Below are 16,610 nucleotides of genomic sequence, written 5' to 3' on the forward strand. Positions count from 1 at the left end.
ACATGGGGCACAAAGAGGTCTGCTGGGGTTGTGTAGTATATAGAGCCTCATAATGATTGCATTCATATACAAGAAACAGAACAGAAACATGTTTGCAGTTGTGTTTATATTGAACATAACTGCAAACTGTTCACTGTCGATACAAAAACGTTCACACTGAATCTGCAAAATGTTCACCGTCAACACATTTGATCAGTTTTTCCTGCAATAGCAGCTCCGAACAGCTGAAGCTGTATTTATGGTCTTGTTTAGGCACTGTATTAGGCACAAGACAGGACATACTGTATTGACTTTTTTGATATTCAACAAAAAGTATAATCTTTATCTATAATCTTTAGTAAGTGTTTTAGCAGCCTGAAATAAAAAAAAAACATGGACCAAAAGGACACAAACCTTAATTTTGCACTGTGTCCAGCTATGACCTCCTCGTGACAATCTTGCCAAGAGCTTAAAAGTGAATGGTGGGTCCCAACTAACCTGCTGTCTGTGTTTATTTACCCCATCCTAACACCATTTTATTGAGAAATGTGCTTGGTTTATTATGACACAGAGCCCTTTACAACAGTGGTTCCCAATCTTTTTGGCTTGTCACCCCTTTTAAACAAATTTGTTTCTACCTGCAGCCCCTCATCACAGACCGTGGCTGAGTACTGATACGTGACCTGCGAGGAGTTCGACCAAAGATTGACTTATGTCTTCTCATTGTTTGTTTCATTTGAGGCCTGATGTATGGGAACCACTGCTCTACAAGACGGGCAGATAAGAGCTAATGCAGAACCCACGTTAAGGCCCTTACAGTATAGTTTCTGTTCATATGCTGTATTAGTTGTACATGATCAAAAAATAAAATTACATAAATAGATAACAAATTGCCACAAAACAACTGACACACAATAAATATAGGGCTTTCGGGACCTCTTAGGGTCTGGGGCCACAGGGTAGTTTCTCACTTAGTAATCCAGCCCTGCTCTTCCACCCTTTTTATGTAGTATAATAATGTTACACCTTCTGGATCATAAAAGAAACATTGCAGTGAACATGCTGTAATAGGTGCAGGTTTTACTGTGTATTTGGCAAAGCAAATAAGGAGTATATTAATATATTTGTAGGTGATGGGGTTGGTACCCAAGATTTGCAAAAGTGTGAATATCTAATGATATTCAGACTGAAAATACAAATTCATGCCCACGGGCAAAAACATTTCATACTGCATATTTTAGACATTCTACACCTCACTGTTACTGGAAAGAATGAATGTAAATGATCATTGTAATAAGTAATGCAGCAAAATACAGAGAGCATAACACATATTTAATTCTCCTTTAGTAATTTACACATCCCTGGAAACAAAGCCTGTTCAATTAATAATTTGAACATGGGCATTGCTGCATTTATCTCTTTGTGTTGCTCGTGAAGAAACAGTCTTATGTACCTAATGTAACATGCGTCTAAAAAGCCAGTCCATTTATAGTAAGCTCTACTCACCTGACAGTCACTGTCAGGGCCCTCCTTTCTTCCTGTCTCTCCCTCTCTAATCCAACGGCGTACAGGGCCTCCACTTTACTTGACAGAACTTACATGAAAGCACAAACAAATCTCCTCCTCAGTCCAGAGATAAAGAAGTCATTAAAAATGGAGGACAGTTGAATAGCTGAAAGAGCCCTGTGGATGAGAGAGAGAGTGAGCAAAATATCCTTTGTGTCTTTCTCCCTTCATTGGAGGAGCGTTAATCACAGTCCAAGTTAAATTGAATATGAGGGAGATAAGCAGAGCAGCAGGGGTGGGTGGAGGGGGGAGAAGACAATCAAGAGGAGGCAGGGCCTGGGAAGAGCCTTTAAGTCCTAATGTTTTGTTTCCTGCCTCATATCTCTGGAGAGAAGACAAGGAATTGGACAAATAAAACTTGAAGGGATTAGAGTAATCCGTGAGACTAGGGGCCTATTGTGAAGATCAGTGCTGTTAGTTGTATCTTGGGGATTATCAACACTTTGGCTGCTTACTCCAGAGGTGTGCTGCATATAGAGTGCGTGATGGAGAGTGTTTATGCATCTTGTACCCAGCAGCATCCATCACTAGCTTTCAGTCGTGCATTTTTCTCTCTCTCAGTCAGATGTTGAAACAAAGAGCTGAATGAGTGTACAGTAGCAAACAGCTGGCAGCGTGACTATACACAGTATTTCTGGAGAGCGACAAACACATTTCTCAAACAATTCCTGTTAAGGTGGAGCAAAAGTGAAGTTATTTTTTGCTGCAGAAACATCTGAAACGGCAAACATCTGTTTGCTGCAGTTCCATCCAGTTTAAATCTGTTCTGTTCGGGGATGTATGTAAGGCCGTATTGTTTGTAAGTTTATGATGTAGAAATGAACTGAGTTTGCATGCAAGTGTCAACCCGCATTGTCGGGAAACACACTAAATATCAAAGGCAGTGTGTGTTTTCTGACAGAAATGGCCTCACCACAGCTGGTCTTTTAAGAGTAGGAGGAAAGTCAAGTGACTCATATTCTTTTTCTCCCACTTATTTTTTTCTGTTTGCAGGGCTACCACAGGCCAAATCACTACATCGCCACTCAAGGTAAGAATAAAACTTTCTAAAAATTGCAAGGCACTCTGGGTTGGAATGAGTGGGCGGTGAGAATTTACGGCTGTCTGTTTGTTTGGAGAGATGGATGTGTGCAGGTTTTGGCGAATATCTCTCTGAACATCCCCGTCGTTGTTTACATACGCTCTTGCAAACTACTCTTTGATGCTCAGTCAAGTGTGTGTTCGGGGAATCTGGTACTGCTCAGTGCACACACACACACACACACACACACCGACACACACTTAACGGACCTCTGAGCGCGCACAGCAGCACGTTTTCTCTGTCTCTTTCCTTCCATCGGTGGTGTGGGAGCGATTAATCAGGCAGTCTGGGAGCAAGCTGAATAAATAAATGGATTAGCTGACATGTACAGGCACATTTTGTCACAGTGTTAATCTGGCCAGCAGATTCGCAGGGCGAGGAGCACTTACCGTGACCCCAGAGGTTAAGTCTGATTGATGGTTAATTGTTATGAATTTTTGCGTCGAGAGCCTCTCTTCCACACAACAGGGCTGTGTGCGTGGGGATTTTGCGTACCACTTTAGTGGGGAAAAAAATCAGTGGAGGAAGAAGAAGGAGAAAAAAAAAAAAAAGGGAAGAGGCGTTTTTGCGAAGAGGCCTTAATGGATTCACAATCTGCTCTGGCGGAGCTGGGAGTTGCATAATTACCTGTTTATTAGTGCATTGCCTCTCTTCCTCAGCGTCTCAATTAAAACAACCCTCTGTTTGCTCTTACTTGAGGAAGAGATGGCATACCAATCAGGCAGCGGCCGCTCGGTTTCTCTGTCTGCCTGTATGCACAGCACCTGGTATACGCTGACCACTGAGTCAAAAGCTCAAAAACTTAGCCGTCTGTCAAGTGCCAACTCTCTCCTGCAGGGTTTCGGTTCATAAAAACAAGCCACTTTAAAACAGCTGGGTTCATCACTGCAAGGATTTCAACTGTATTATTACGACTTCTATAATTGTCCCATAGTCATTAAGAGCATTCCATATTTCATTTAAAAATATGCATATGGAGATCAGCAGTCAAAGAAATATGGCAAACAGAAGCCCCTCTCTAAGATGAAAAGCTCGAGAAGCCAAACGTGTTTGTATTCAAGTTAATTAGCCCCTGTTTTCTCATCGAGCTCGCATAATAAGTCCTCATTTTCCATCGACTGTATCAAGCACGATAAGACTGTGTGTGTGTGTGTGTGTGTGTGTGTGTGTGTGTGTGTGTGTGTGTGTGTGTGTGTGTGTGTGTGTGTGTGTGTGTGTGTGTGTGTCTGTCGAAACATCTGTATTCTCCAGGAGACCAGGGCCTTTTATAATTCATCATCAGCTCCGGCAGACTGACAGGAAGGAAGGCTCAGTCTGCTGACACTGAGGCAAAGAGCAGCCCGAGATGAGCAGCCCGAGATGATAGGAAAGCCAGACACAGACCTGTCTCTCTCAGTCAGACAAAGTGCATACTGTAGCACCTGAAAAGAGCACCTGGGCATTGGCACAGTTGCTGAAAATGAGGAAGTAGTCTCTTCTCTCCCCCCAGTAAAGTTTTTCAGTGAGTGACACTTCCAGTCAAGTCCACCGGGACTAGCGGTAGCTCAGAAAATGATGATACCCACGATAGTGCAGGATAAGCAAAAAAATCTTTGTCATAAATTGGTTGTGGGGGTGGTTGAGGGTGTGCTTAATATGGCAGACGTGTGGGATAACGTTGTCCCCATTCTCTTATGCTATAAACTACAATGACACTCATTAGTTTGGGGTTTATTGATGAGTCCCTTTGCTCTGTCAAGGTGACAGTGGCAGGTAGAACAGCTGTCACTCCATAAAAGCCTCATCACCCAAGCTCCACTCCTCATTATGTAGGTCATTCTCTCATCCAGGGCTTTTTTTTGCTGCAGCAATACAACAACTGACTCACAGTAATTCACCAACGCCAACTGCAGCTCACCTACTTAGCAGATTGAGCATGTGCGTACGGCTCAGCCCTCCCAGTTCTCCGCCTTGCCTCTGTCCATTTTTATGTCCTGCAGATCGTTTAAATACCGATCAGACACGAGCCTCTTCGTGGTGGAGACTGTGAATTACGCTGAAGCCTGGGTACAAACAGCTCTGATAAGTCCCTGCATCCTCCTGGTGATGTGGAAAATATTCATGACGTGAGAAAGGGTTCAATTTCATCAAGTTTTCACCCTCCGGCCTTCTCTGCTCTTCCCTCCCCTCCTTCACAAGCTACCAAATGTCACCGGCAGCGCAAAAGTTTTATTATTTACAGGTTAACATCTCAAAAGCCCAACGGGGGGTGTGAGGGATGGGAGACAGAAAGAGAGAGAGCGCAAATCAATGATAAGTGAGTGTACATTATGCCAAAGTCTGCTGCATGTAATATTAATGGGCGAGAAGGGAACATAGCCCGCGTGTTTGTCTGCGAGTGTGTGTACACGTGCACGTTGATCGGGAGTTTTGCGGCGTACCTGGCTGGGGGATTTCTACAGCTGTCACACTCTCTGCTTCTGAGGAGGAGCAGGCCTAGTCCCAAAACACAGCGTCTGCTGCAGCAGCATTAGGGTCTCTGACAGCTGGAAATGAAGCTTCTACCGGTGTTCTTCTCCTGTGAAGTGCCTCCTCCAAACTTCTCCAACTAGGCTCCACGCACAGCCTACTACAACACAAACACTGCTGTCACCTTGTAGTTCCTCAAGTGAACTCTCAAACCGATCGCTCTCCTAACCTGTGGCTAAACCCTTTAAGACTGTAAGCATTCAGTAAAGCTCTTTATCAAGATGACTTACTTGTGTTTTGAGTCCTCTTTTTGTAGGTATCAAGGGCTTATTATTTTCAGCTTGTTTTTTCTTTATCCAGAAATGTATTGGTGTTTATTTTGATTCTTTAAAAAAACTGGTAAAGTATTTCTGTATGGTGCAATATGTAGTTCAAAGGAACCTTTTGGACATTTTGGATAAATATTCTTACTCTGGCTTTCATGTCTCTACACTAACTATGGAGATAGAGCCGGCAGGCAGCGTGGCATGAGAACTAGAAGCAGGGTGAAACAGCTAGTAACTACGAAGCTAAAAAAAATAACATGTTGCATCTTGTTTGTTTAATCCTCAATGGAAAAACAGCTAGTTTGAAAGAGAAACATCAAGAAATAGTTCCAGGAGATGGCTCCACATATAACCACTGTTTTTCATTGCCCTCCAAATTCATTGCAATTGTATGTAAAATATATTTTTTATAGCAATTATCTTTAACTTCAGTTGTTACTGGGTTGTTTTTAATCTCATGAAAAATTTTATTCCATTTTGATCTGGCAGCTTTTGGTTGTATGTCTTTGTAAAGCACTTTGAAACTTGTTAGTTTGCATATAACTCAAGTTAATATTATTATTATTATAATTATTATTATTATTATTGTGGATATTACAGTTCATATAACCATTCTGATTTGCCATTTCTAAGGTTATGGTTTGGTTCAGTTTGAACACTAAACTACTTGGGTAAGGTTGGGGAAAGATGCATAACATTTTATAATAACAGTCATTATTCACATGACCACAGGAGGTTTATTGTCAGGAAATTGTAGGTCACTTCAAGCACTTGAACCAATGAACAGTGCTGTTTGCATGCTTTCATGCCTTCTCACTATTTCTCTTCATTTTCTATTACCTGTGACATTTTTATAGGTATAAATATTGCAAAAGTAATTTTCTTCTTGTTAACAGAAAAAGTTAACTGATCACTGCAGTGACTACTTGCTGCAAGAGACACAGATTGCAAACTCATTTATAACTCTATGTTTCATTGAAGATTGGTATAAACAGAAAACAATGAGTCTTAGAAATATCCAAATTCCTTCCTTGTCTTTGTTCTTATACACCTATACATCAGGACCCACACTGACTTCCTTATGACTGTCAGTATGACAGTTGACCACTGCCCAGCATCTCCCCCTTTACCTATTCTCTATCTTATACATATGGAAACATAAATTGGCTGGCTAAAGCTTGGCAGGAGCCTCCCATTGGATGATTTACTATATAATGGCAAGTGTTATTGTGTTACTGAAGTCCTACACACCAGCTGTCCTGCTTCTCAGTCTCCCTCTCCCAAACTTCTCAGCAGTGCGTATCCTCCCTCGGGGACAAGTGTAGGAGGTAGTAGAGTGGGTGGTTCAATCAGGTTGGGTAGTTATTGGAAAGGCTGGAAGTGTCTGGAATTGGAGATTGAGGTCCTACAGTTAGAATCGAGACGAACCACCTCATGAGAAGCAGAGGAAATGTGGGAATGCAAATGGAAGAGATTGAGGAGCATTGTTCCAAATTTCTAGATATCCAATTAGGATGGAAGGAAGTCAACAGTTTAATTCTCAATTTTTCAGAAAAATACAACCATTATACTCGGCAACATGTTCTCGTTTTCCAAAAAGAGACACATGAGCAGGCTGGCAGCAGAAAGATGATTGTGGAGATGATATTTTTTGAAACGTTTATCTCTTCTTTTTTTTTATTCAGCAAAAAGCCTCCTAAATTTCATTGCAGTTTGTGAAAAATGTAAGTTATTTAAAAGATGTCACACAAGGCTGTGCTTGAGTACAGTTAAGAGAATAGACAGTCAAGAACTGTTTCGGCAACACAGAAAGCAAATCAAACATGGCTTGATCAATCAAGTGATTAAAATGGTGATGACACTTTGTTGATGCCCCTGAGGGAAATTAGGTTGTTGCAGAAGACGGAAGCCAATAAGAAACACAAACACTACAATAATAATAGAAAAGGATGCTGTAGCTGTTGCAGCTGGTGTGTAATAGCTTCTCCTATAACTTATCAAACAATTACATACGGTTTATATGCATATATGGGGGGGGGGCAGTTTTTGCTTTAATTTGATGGTTTGATTTGATAGAGATACAGACAGGAAATCAAGGGATAGAGAGATAGGGATGATGAGTAAGAGATGTCCCCAGCAGTTAGGCTGTACAGTATGGCATCTTAACCACTCGGCTTCCAGACGCCCCTAAAGCCTCAATTTTAAGAGGAGTAACACATAATGTGTTTCCTCCAACAAGCAAGCAGCGTTGCTAGTTGAGAGCTAATCACCCATTAATCAACTCACATGAATGTTAGTTAAATCAGCAATATTAAAATAAAGCACATAAGGTGGGGGTTAGGGTGGCGGAGGGAGCTGCGGCCGCCAATGATGTTGGCATGTGTATCAGCAGAGTAATAATGAGTTGTGTCAGGTTTAATGTCTGCGCTGTACACCCACATGAATATGATTGGACGCCATTAGCCAAGCAGCTGGATGAGCCAGTGATTGTGAAGCATAGGGAACCTAATACTACCACCAATACAGTGGTGACTTCACTGCTCTGCATGAACTAATGCAATGCTAGTCTTGATATTTAACTCAACTATAGTCATATATTTTTGAAAGATTGAAGAAGAAAAAGATTGGAACTAAGGCCTGTTGCCCAGTCTTTCAAGATAAATAACCCCAGCCCAGTGTCTTGCATGGCTGCTGCCACCAGTCAGTGTTTGAATAGGTGAAGACAGTATGCCATGCTTTCTCATGCACACATAGTGAAGTGGCCCAATTACAATTCAACAATATTGGTTTGATTCCGATTTGTGATGTTTTTTTCACGTCCGTCCCCATCTCACTCTACCCTGTCTCTTCCTGTCACCCCTAAACTTTCCACTATCATGCAGAAGCAGAAGTGCCCCTAACAAAATTTGTTTTGAAAAATATTTAAATATTCTGTGAAAGTCTGTGACAAATCTTTTAAAAGTAAATGTCTGTGTTGAATTTCACATCAAATAAGAGACTGACCAAAAATTAGTGTAACCACTAAAATGACAAAATTGTTTTACATCACCTGCTTCGAGGGCCTAAAGGTTATTTAATTTATTTACCACATGAATAACAAGGACGAAAAACCCTAATGGTTAAGTTTGTGCCATGTTGTTGTGCCATCATGTGCCTGTGTCTCTGTGTGTGTCTGCATAATTTGTCATGTCTCCAGGTGATTTGGGCCAACGCAGGAGAATGCACAACTGCAGAGATTTGCATTCACTAATTAATTTGTCAGAAGTAATTTTTTTCCACTTGGTGCTTGATTAAAACTAATATTAATAATTTTAATTAACCAGAATAATAATTAAATTCCTATCAATCCACAATTATTGCTCAGTCAAGTTTTAAATATTGGAGGCATTCAACGGCTCTCTGCTCATTTATTTTGATGTTCAGCAGACACATTTAGGTCTGGTTCGGTGGAAAGGTTGGTGTTGAACAGATGAGGTGTAGTGGTAATTACTTTGAGCTTTTCCACACACACACACTTTAACACACACATAGAGGCTTTAGCCTCATCTTTAAATTTGTGATTTATTTGTACTCTCGTTTCCATCTGTATTTAAGCCCTCTGCTGTAGAGTAAGCACTTTGCAAGGAATCTGTTGTAGGAAGCACTATAAATAAATCTGATATGACATGTTTTTCAATTCTCAATCCGAGCAGTGAAAGTGGAGGAGAAAATGCTCCATAAACTGTGTTGTTGCTGTAGGACTGTAATACCTTCCAAATCCCCTGTGTTTATATTGTGTGTAAGTTGATCTGTCTCTCTGTCTGCCTCTGAAGACAGAGACAGAAGCTTTATTGGCTCGACGGTTTGATCAAAAAAACATGTTGCCACGGTGTATACCCAAAGAGAATAAAGTAAATAATGCATACAATACATATATTTTAAAAAATCACTCATAACTAGTGCTTTGAATACACAAAGAAACACAATTCAGTTTATAAAACCTTTTGCCTGCAGAACACTGGCACTATGTAGGACTAGAAGGTTACATGAATATGAGCAGAAGAGCATGTGTGACACCTGCTGTTCTTCATGATTTGGGCAACAGGCCTCAGTTCCAGCATAGACTGATGTTTGAGCAAAAGTCTGGGGAAGGTCTTTTCCCGTTTCAACATGACGACGCCCATGTGCTCTAAACCAGGCCATTAAAAAAGAAACCTGACCTTTAGGATGAACCGGAACACCAACTGCGAGCCAGGTCTTATCACCCAACATCAGTTGCCGAACTCATTAATGCTTTTGTGGTTGAATGGGAGAAAAGTCCTGCAGCCAGGTTTCAGAATCTCGTGGAAAGTCTTTCCAGTAGAGAGGAGCTCATGGTTTGATGTTCAGTAGTCACATATGGGGGTAATGTTCAGGTGGCAACATCATTTGTTTGGGTGTTCACCTACTTTTGGCCATATAGTGTATGTATTTATGTATTTTCAGGCATGGTGTTCCAAGCACAGCAGAGTATTTAGCTGAAAACTGAGGGTAATGTTGCCTCGTGGTTTGGAGGCAGAGTCCCAACATCATAGATTTTTCACTAATTCAAGGGTCAGAATTAATTAGAAGCAATAAAGATTATAAAATGGGACCATTTTTTTTTGTGGTACATTTTAGTTAAAATTTCTTTACTAAAATGTCATTCCTTCTCTCTCCCGCTCTTAGGCCCTATGCAGGAGACGGTCTTCGACTTCTGGAGGATGGTCTGGCAGGAGAACACGGCAGCTATTGTCATGGTGACCAACCTGGTGGAAGTGGGCAGGGTGGGTATTAATTACAAGTTCACTCTAACTGCAGATCTCAAATAAGATTACCTTGCCCCCCTGCCGACTGACAGCCTGATTGTATCTCAAGGCAAACGGAGCCATCTTTTTTTCTTATGTGCATCTGTATCTTTGGACATCAGTGCCCAGATGTTTTGTGTGTGTGTGTGTGTGTGTGTGTGCGTGCGCGCGTGTGCGCGTGCGTGAGAGAGAGTGTGTGCGCTTAGTGAGGCATGGGTCTCGCGTGCCGCCAGCTCTTTTTCCATCTATCTGATCAGTGAGAAGTGAGAGGAAACTGATTGATGGCCTTCATTACCAGAGAGGCATCCAGGCAACTGACTACTGTTTCATCTGAGTGGCTCTATATAACAGGAGATTATACTCCGCTGTAGCTGCCAGCTCCTGAGCAGAAACATCTCTTAATGTTGTCCTCATTGGACAAAAAGGGGGCTGTTATTGAGTGGTGAGGATTGTTCATAATGTTCGAACTAATGGTAGAGCCTTGACTTTCTATTTGCTCACTACAGCATGTGACCTGCCTCAGGAAAAAAAAAAAAAAATCCCAAGCCCTACTTCAGTCCTAATTTGTTCCACTTAACTCACACTGTAGTTCCTCCTGGTTAGGTTATAATCAAGAGAAAATGAAGGTCTTTACGTACAGTGTAATGCTTTGACTGCCGGGGGATTTTCTCCAAGAATTTTAAGCACATTCACACTGAAAGCCCTTAAACACAGGCACACCTTGATTTTGCTGATGTGCATTTTTGGTGGGGCTTAAATGTAGCAGAGCTGATAATGATTCATGGGCCCATCTCTAGGTACCTCATTAGGCCGTTCCTCTACAGTAGCTGAGCCCAGCCCACCCCGCCCCACACCTTCTCCACACCTGCTTAGCTGCGGTGCCATCCTCGGTGGGCCCCGGCCCCCAAACCGTCTGTTATATGATCCTTGTCCAATGGCGGGCGGTAGGCACAGTTGGTCACAGTGACGGTGGCTCCACTGAGGGCCCCATAAAATCACTCCGCCATATCACAGTGGGCCATCTGCTCGGCACAGTTGCTGATGAACTCTGGGAAATCCTGGCACACACTCAGAGACGCACACACACACACACACAGACTCTGTCCCGCTGGTTTCACACACAGGGGCGGCGCTCGCCGTACTTTGATGTATGAGAGATTTGGTTTGGAAGGTAGTGTGCTGATGTGTGTGATGAGGTGATGCTACGTGTGCCTCTTTTCCTTACACTTTATCCATATGAGCAAATGAGTTCAAGTAGTGTGTACGCAGACTCACACACTCATAAGTGTGCCCATGCAAAAGAACATCTGTGTGTACGCTGGCATAATTTAGCCCAAAGGCTAATTCCCCCCAAACCAGGCGCCTGATTCAGAGTGATCTAATAAGGTAATGGCTTTTGCCTAATTCAATCTGGCTGGAAGCGGACGGTGGATTTGTGATTGTCATCGGGGATTAGTCATCAGGGGTGTCAGAGAGAGGGACCTGAAAGTCCCCCTCTGTCTGTGTCACTCCACAAACCAAAATCTCATTTCATTCCTAATCAGCGCATAGACTCCAGAAATGAAAATTGAATCTAGTTGTGGCTGATGTCGCATTTATCCCTCATCAAAAATTATCATTCTCTGATATACCTCCATGATCTCAATCACTATTACCAGCCTTACTCCCTCAGTATCAACAGTTTAATTGAACGGGGGAAAAGGAGAGGGGGGAGGGGGGTAATTTTGCACTCTTATGATACCTAATACAAGTAATATTTCCAGTGGGGTGTTATAGATTTCTGTTGGGAAATCTGTTTTAAACAGCTGAGGGTTTATTATTTCATATCATTATTGGATTGTCATTATATCTCCCTCATCCAATTGTAGTATGCTATTTTTTTTATGTTTTGTCCTATTTCTCCACACTGGTAGTCAAAATTTTAAGGTGGACAAATCTTACACCCCCTCAGTACCTATTCTGCTCGGTTTCAGTTTTTTCTGCAGTCTACCTTCAGACTCATTTTCACATTATCGACGTGAGAATGAAAAAGCAATAATGTGAGAATGAGCTCTCCATCGATACATAAGATTCCCATTTACAGCAGATCCTTGACCTGGGGTTGAAACTAATACGAAGCAAATCTCATTTTGACTCGAAAGAAATGCGTTAGAAACTGAAATATCAGGTGGCAAATGCGAGGTAATGTTATGTGACAATTATCTTTATTGGAAAAAATGATGGCCTGGAAACTTGCAGACATTCAAATCATTTTTTATGAGTGTGTGTGCAGCGAAATAAAGCGGTGTGTGTGTGTGTGTGCAAATGTAAATGCATTACACTCAGCATACAGGATATGTGCATATGGTTATAAAACACTTGCTTTTGCCTATCTCAGGTGAAGTGCTGTAAGTACTGGCCTGATGACACCGAGATCTACAGAGACATCAAGGTGACGCTGATAGAGACTGAGCTGCTCTCGGAGTACGTCATCAGGACCTTTGCTGTAGAGAAGGTACACTTTTTAACCTCTTTTGGCCACTCATACTTGTTCAGCATCAGCCTTGTTCAGCCCCTAAGCTGGGGGATTTAGCACTAGACCTCAACCTTTTGCCATTGACTAGTTTGACTGAAGAAGTTATGGGTTATATGCTATGCTCATAAGCACCTTGAGAGTAGTTGCTAAGTGGTCCAGGAGAGTCATCTTTAAAAGTTTCTTCGCTACTGTGGATGATTAAAAAGGACTTATTTCTGTTCCAAGTGTGGCCTTTATTAAAACAACTCATCAAGGTCATAGAATTATGACTTGTGCGAACAGATGTGTCTCCAAATGTTGTTTTTAAATTACTCAAATTCCTCTGATTCTAATTGTTTTCAGCTAGCATGGCCCTGCACTATGAACTCAAATCTTTGTTTTTTTTCCCTTCCATTTCTAGATTTTAAAGTCTTTATTTGGAGGAATTGAATAGTATTGGTGTTTGGATTGTTTGGTAGGCAGCAAGGCATGCAGCTGTCACCCCCACAGATCAGACTGAGATGAATGAGATTAAATACATATAGACATATAGATTTTACCAATTTTCGCCGGGATTGTTCAAGTTTTCTACAAACAGTAAACGCATTCCCCGAGAATAATATGAAATATGCCCTTATCATTTAATACTCCAAACGTCTTCAAAAAGGAAGTCATTCTAAGAGGATATAACAGAGACAGACAGAGTAATCTAATGCATTTCACAGTAGCACCTTACCCCTCAACACTGTTGCTAAGGCAGTATAGCATGTACTGTTCACTTTATCCAATGAAAGTTTCTCCAGTGGAACCCATTGAGACCCTTTCTAACCATAATGGTTCCTGCTGTTTAAATTGGAATATTGCTTAATTAACACTGAAGAACAAACAGTTAGCAATTTAGGTTACAATTATCACATTATAATTGTTAAACTGTGACTTATTATACCACAAATCAACAGGCAATGTTAAAATGAATATAAAATAAACTTTCAAATAATTGAAACTGCAAAAGCTGCTGTTTATATGTTAGATCCACAGTGTCTAGATTATAGATGTAACATATAACCCTGTGCCTTGAAGACAAGGTATGACTGAGAAGTGCTACAGTAGGTAAAGAAATAAGGCTAGAGTGGCCTTGAACATCCTGTTTGATGTTAGATAATGGAAACTTTGTTCAACCCCTCCTCGACTGCTGCTGTGAGTGTTTGTATTCAATCCAACTCAGTATTTGGTTTAGAAGGACCTCTCACGTGGTCTGCACACTGTATCCTCTGTGTTCTCTCCACATCCCCACCGTCTTCTGCTGCGCTTTGTGTGTTTAACATGAAGACTCTGTTCCTCAGAGAGGGGCTCATGAGATCCGGGAGATCCGACAGTTTCACTTCACGGGCTGGCCAGACCACGGTGTGCCGTATCACGCCACAGGCCTGCTGGGGTTTATTAGAAGAGTCAAGTCCAAGACCCTGACCAATGCTGGGCCCATGGTGGTTCACTGCAGGTTGGTGTGCACTGGAACTGACCACTCTGTTTTATACTGTTGTTTCTACTCTGTCTACCCAATTACTGTATACTTGTGCATACCGGTCCTACCAGGTAGTTGGTTTTATTCAATCCATAGATTGAAAGCGTTCTGGAGATTAGACCTGTCCAACTGAGGATTATAGCCAATATTTTGGAGACAAACAGGAATGTAAAATCCACATAAAGAATATATCAAACAACACTATTTCCTCTGACATGAGTGACATTTGTTTGTCAGTCTTACTGTTAGTACATAAAATAATTTTGTCTTCCAAAGTCCCTTTGCTCTTTAAAGGTCAGTTGAAGTATATTAGAAAAAAAGGGTCCTCAGTTACCTCTAGTGGTATAGACCCTTGGAGACCATGTTTGTTTTGAGATCCACGTCTTAGAGTAGTTTTACCAAACAAATAGTTCCTAAGAAAAGTAGTGACTTTTTTGTATTATGCAAAATGTGTAGCATAAGCTAACATTAGCCACCATATGCTAGTGTTCATACCAGACCGAGTAAGACTGTACATGTAAAACTCCTGAGTGTTTCTCAAGAGTTCAACTTTTCTTTAAAAAGGGGATATAATGTCCATTCCTCTTTTCAAAAGTTGCATAGTATTCACAGTACAAATTGTTGTTTTGGGAACCAACCCTTTAAAATATGCCAATAGGAAAAAAATCACAATCAAATGAATAACCCAGTGAAATATGTAACTATTAGATTTATGTTTTAATTATGGCATACTTTGAATGTCAGGTGTCCTCTTCCTTTTGAATAAAAACAGTTGCACCCCTGAAGTTTCCAAACTGTTTGTTTTCCTGCAGTGCTGGGGCAGGACGGACAGGCTGCTTCATCGTCATCGACATCATGCTGGACATGGCGGAGAGAGAGGGTGTGGTGGACATTTACAACTGCGTGAGGGAGCTGCGCTCTCGGAGGGTCAACATGGTCCAGACTGAGGTACGGTAAATCTGGTCCCATACTGGCCTCAGCAGAGCTGGGCCTTTCCTCAGAGACTCATCAGTGAAAGCAAGAAAGTGAGGATGCAGCTTGACAGGCTGTTGCCATCAAATGTGGATTAACTAGTATCTGCGGGTAATTCTCAGCATAAGCCCCACTTCTCTGGTGCTCCAGAACAAATGCTCAGAATTAATTGCAAAGAAAGGAGCTCCTTTTTTAAAAAAAATATTCTTTACTGGCAAAAATAAATCATTACCTTACATTTATTAGTCAATAATTTTGAAGGATAAGCAATCTACTCTGTGAAGTTTTTTAACCATTTTGCCAGTGACTGATGATGTCCATAATCCTTTAAAATGCAGGATAATTAGTTTTAATTTTTCATTTTCAAGTGCCACTTCAAGTGTCATATTTTTCAAACAGTGGGAATATATGTCATATGTAACTAAGCTATCCAAAATATAATTGACCTCTACCTGATGGCTGTAGGACAAGTGCTCCTCACTGCTTCTTTTAACCTGCTTGAGATATCAGATGAATGGTGTTTATATTTACAGCAGATGTATTTATGACTACGGCTTTACATTTTTATGATCATTTCTCACAAAAGACATTTATTGAAGTGCACTCCCTAACTATTTCCCAGGATGCTAAGCACAAGTGCTTGCCAATACATGTTATAATAAAAGGGTTTAGAGGCTTGTAACTGAAAGCATTTAGCTCATATTGATGGCTGAAAACATCCCTGGCTCATCCTCCAGCTTTATGCCGATATCGGCTACCAAAGGACTTTGCGCTTTCCTGAACACCGGCCATCTGGAGGTGTCCATAGTCTCGTTGGATGCATCATTTCACCGTAATTCCCTTTAAATCACAAGCGTCATTGGACTTAATGGGCAAATGTTTCATCGTAGACGTCCGAATTGGGATTTGAGTAACTAGAGACCAAATGTTGTTCACCCTGAGTCACTCTCCTCAAGTTCAGTGACCTTCAAAGTGTGTGTATGTGTGCGTTTTCCCTCGCAGGTGTTCAGGCTCGTTGGCACGGCTCCTCAGCCTGCGGCCAGACACTAACCCTCCAACGTGGTTTAATCTGTCCGCGGAAATGAAAAGCCTTGTTGTTGTTTATAGTTTATGAGCTCAGATAAGATCTTTCAATCTGTGGATTCTGGTTTGAGTGCCATTTTGCCACCAACACGCTGACCCCAGTCCGGGCTAGTCAAACACTCAGGTCAACAGTTCATTTTCTGCACTAGACCAAACAAACTGGCAACACATGTTTCTCTGTGAATCTGCAAATCAGTGACCCCTGTGCATGTTTGCGGATTCTGGTCCAAAGTGACAAGGGAGTGTCAGCTGGAAATGTCACTTCAGAAAAGATTTGCATCAAGCCTCAAGCTGTGTCACCATGTCGACTGCTTGACTGACTGATGTGAGGAGG

The 16,610-nt window shown here is 41.5% G+C and overlaps 1 protein-coding gene across 12 annotated transcripts in view; it reads left to right on the forward strand.

Moving 5' to 3' along the window:
• Positions 1-16,610, forward strand: part of LOC127365723 (receptor-type tyrosine-protein phosphatase mu-like) — a 153,221-nt gene that overhangs the window by 125,196 nt on the left and 11,415 nt on the right. For all 12 annotated transcript variants that reach the window (XM_051404118.1, XM_051404152.1, XM_051404135.1 and 9 more), the window contains 5 exons: positions 2,539-2,575; positions 10,087-10,184; positions 12,583-12,699; positions 14,043-14,197; positions 15,034-15,169. In XM_051404118.1, the coding sequence (XP_051260078.1) occupies positions 2,539-2,575; positions 10,087-10,184; positions 12,583-12,699; positions 14,043-14,197; positions 15,034-15,169 (543 nt within the window). The remainder of the gene's footprint in view (positions 1-2,538; positions 2,576-10,086; positions 10,185-12,582; positions 12,700-14,042; positions 14,198-15,033; positions 15,170-16,610) is intronic.

The sequence above is a fragment of the Dicentrarchus labrax genome, unplaced genomic scaffold (genome assembly GCF_905237075.1).
Source record: "Dicentrarchus labrax unplaced genomic scaffold, dlabrax2021, whole genome shotgun sequence".
Lineage (NCBI taxonomy): Eukaryota > Metazoa > Chordata > Actinopteri > Moronidae > Dicentrarchus > Dicentrarchus labrax.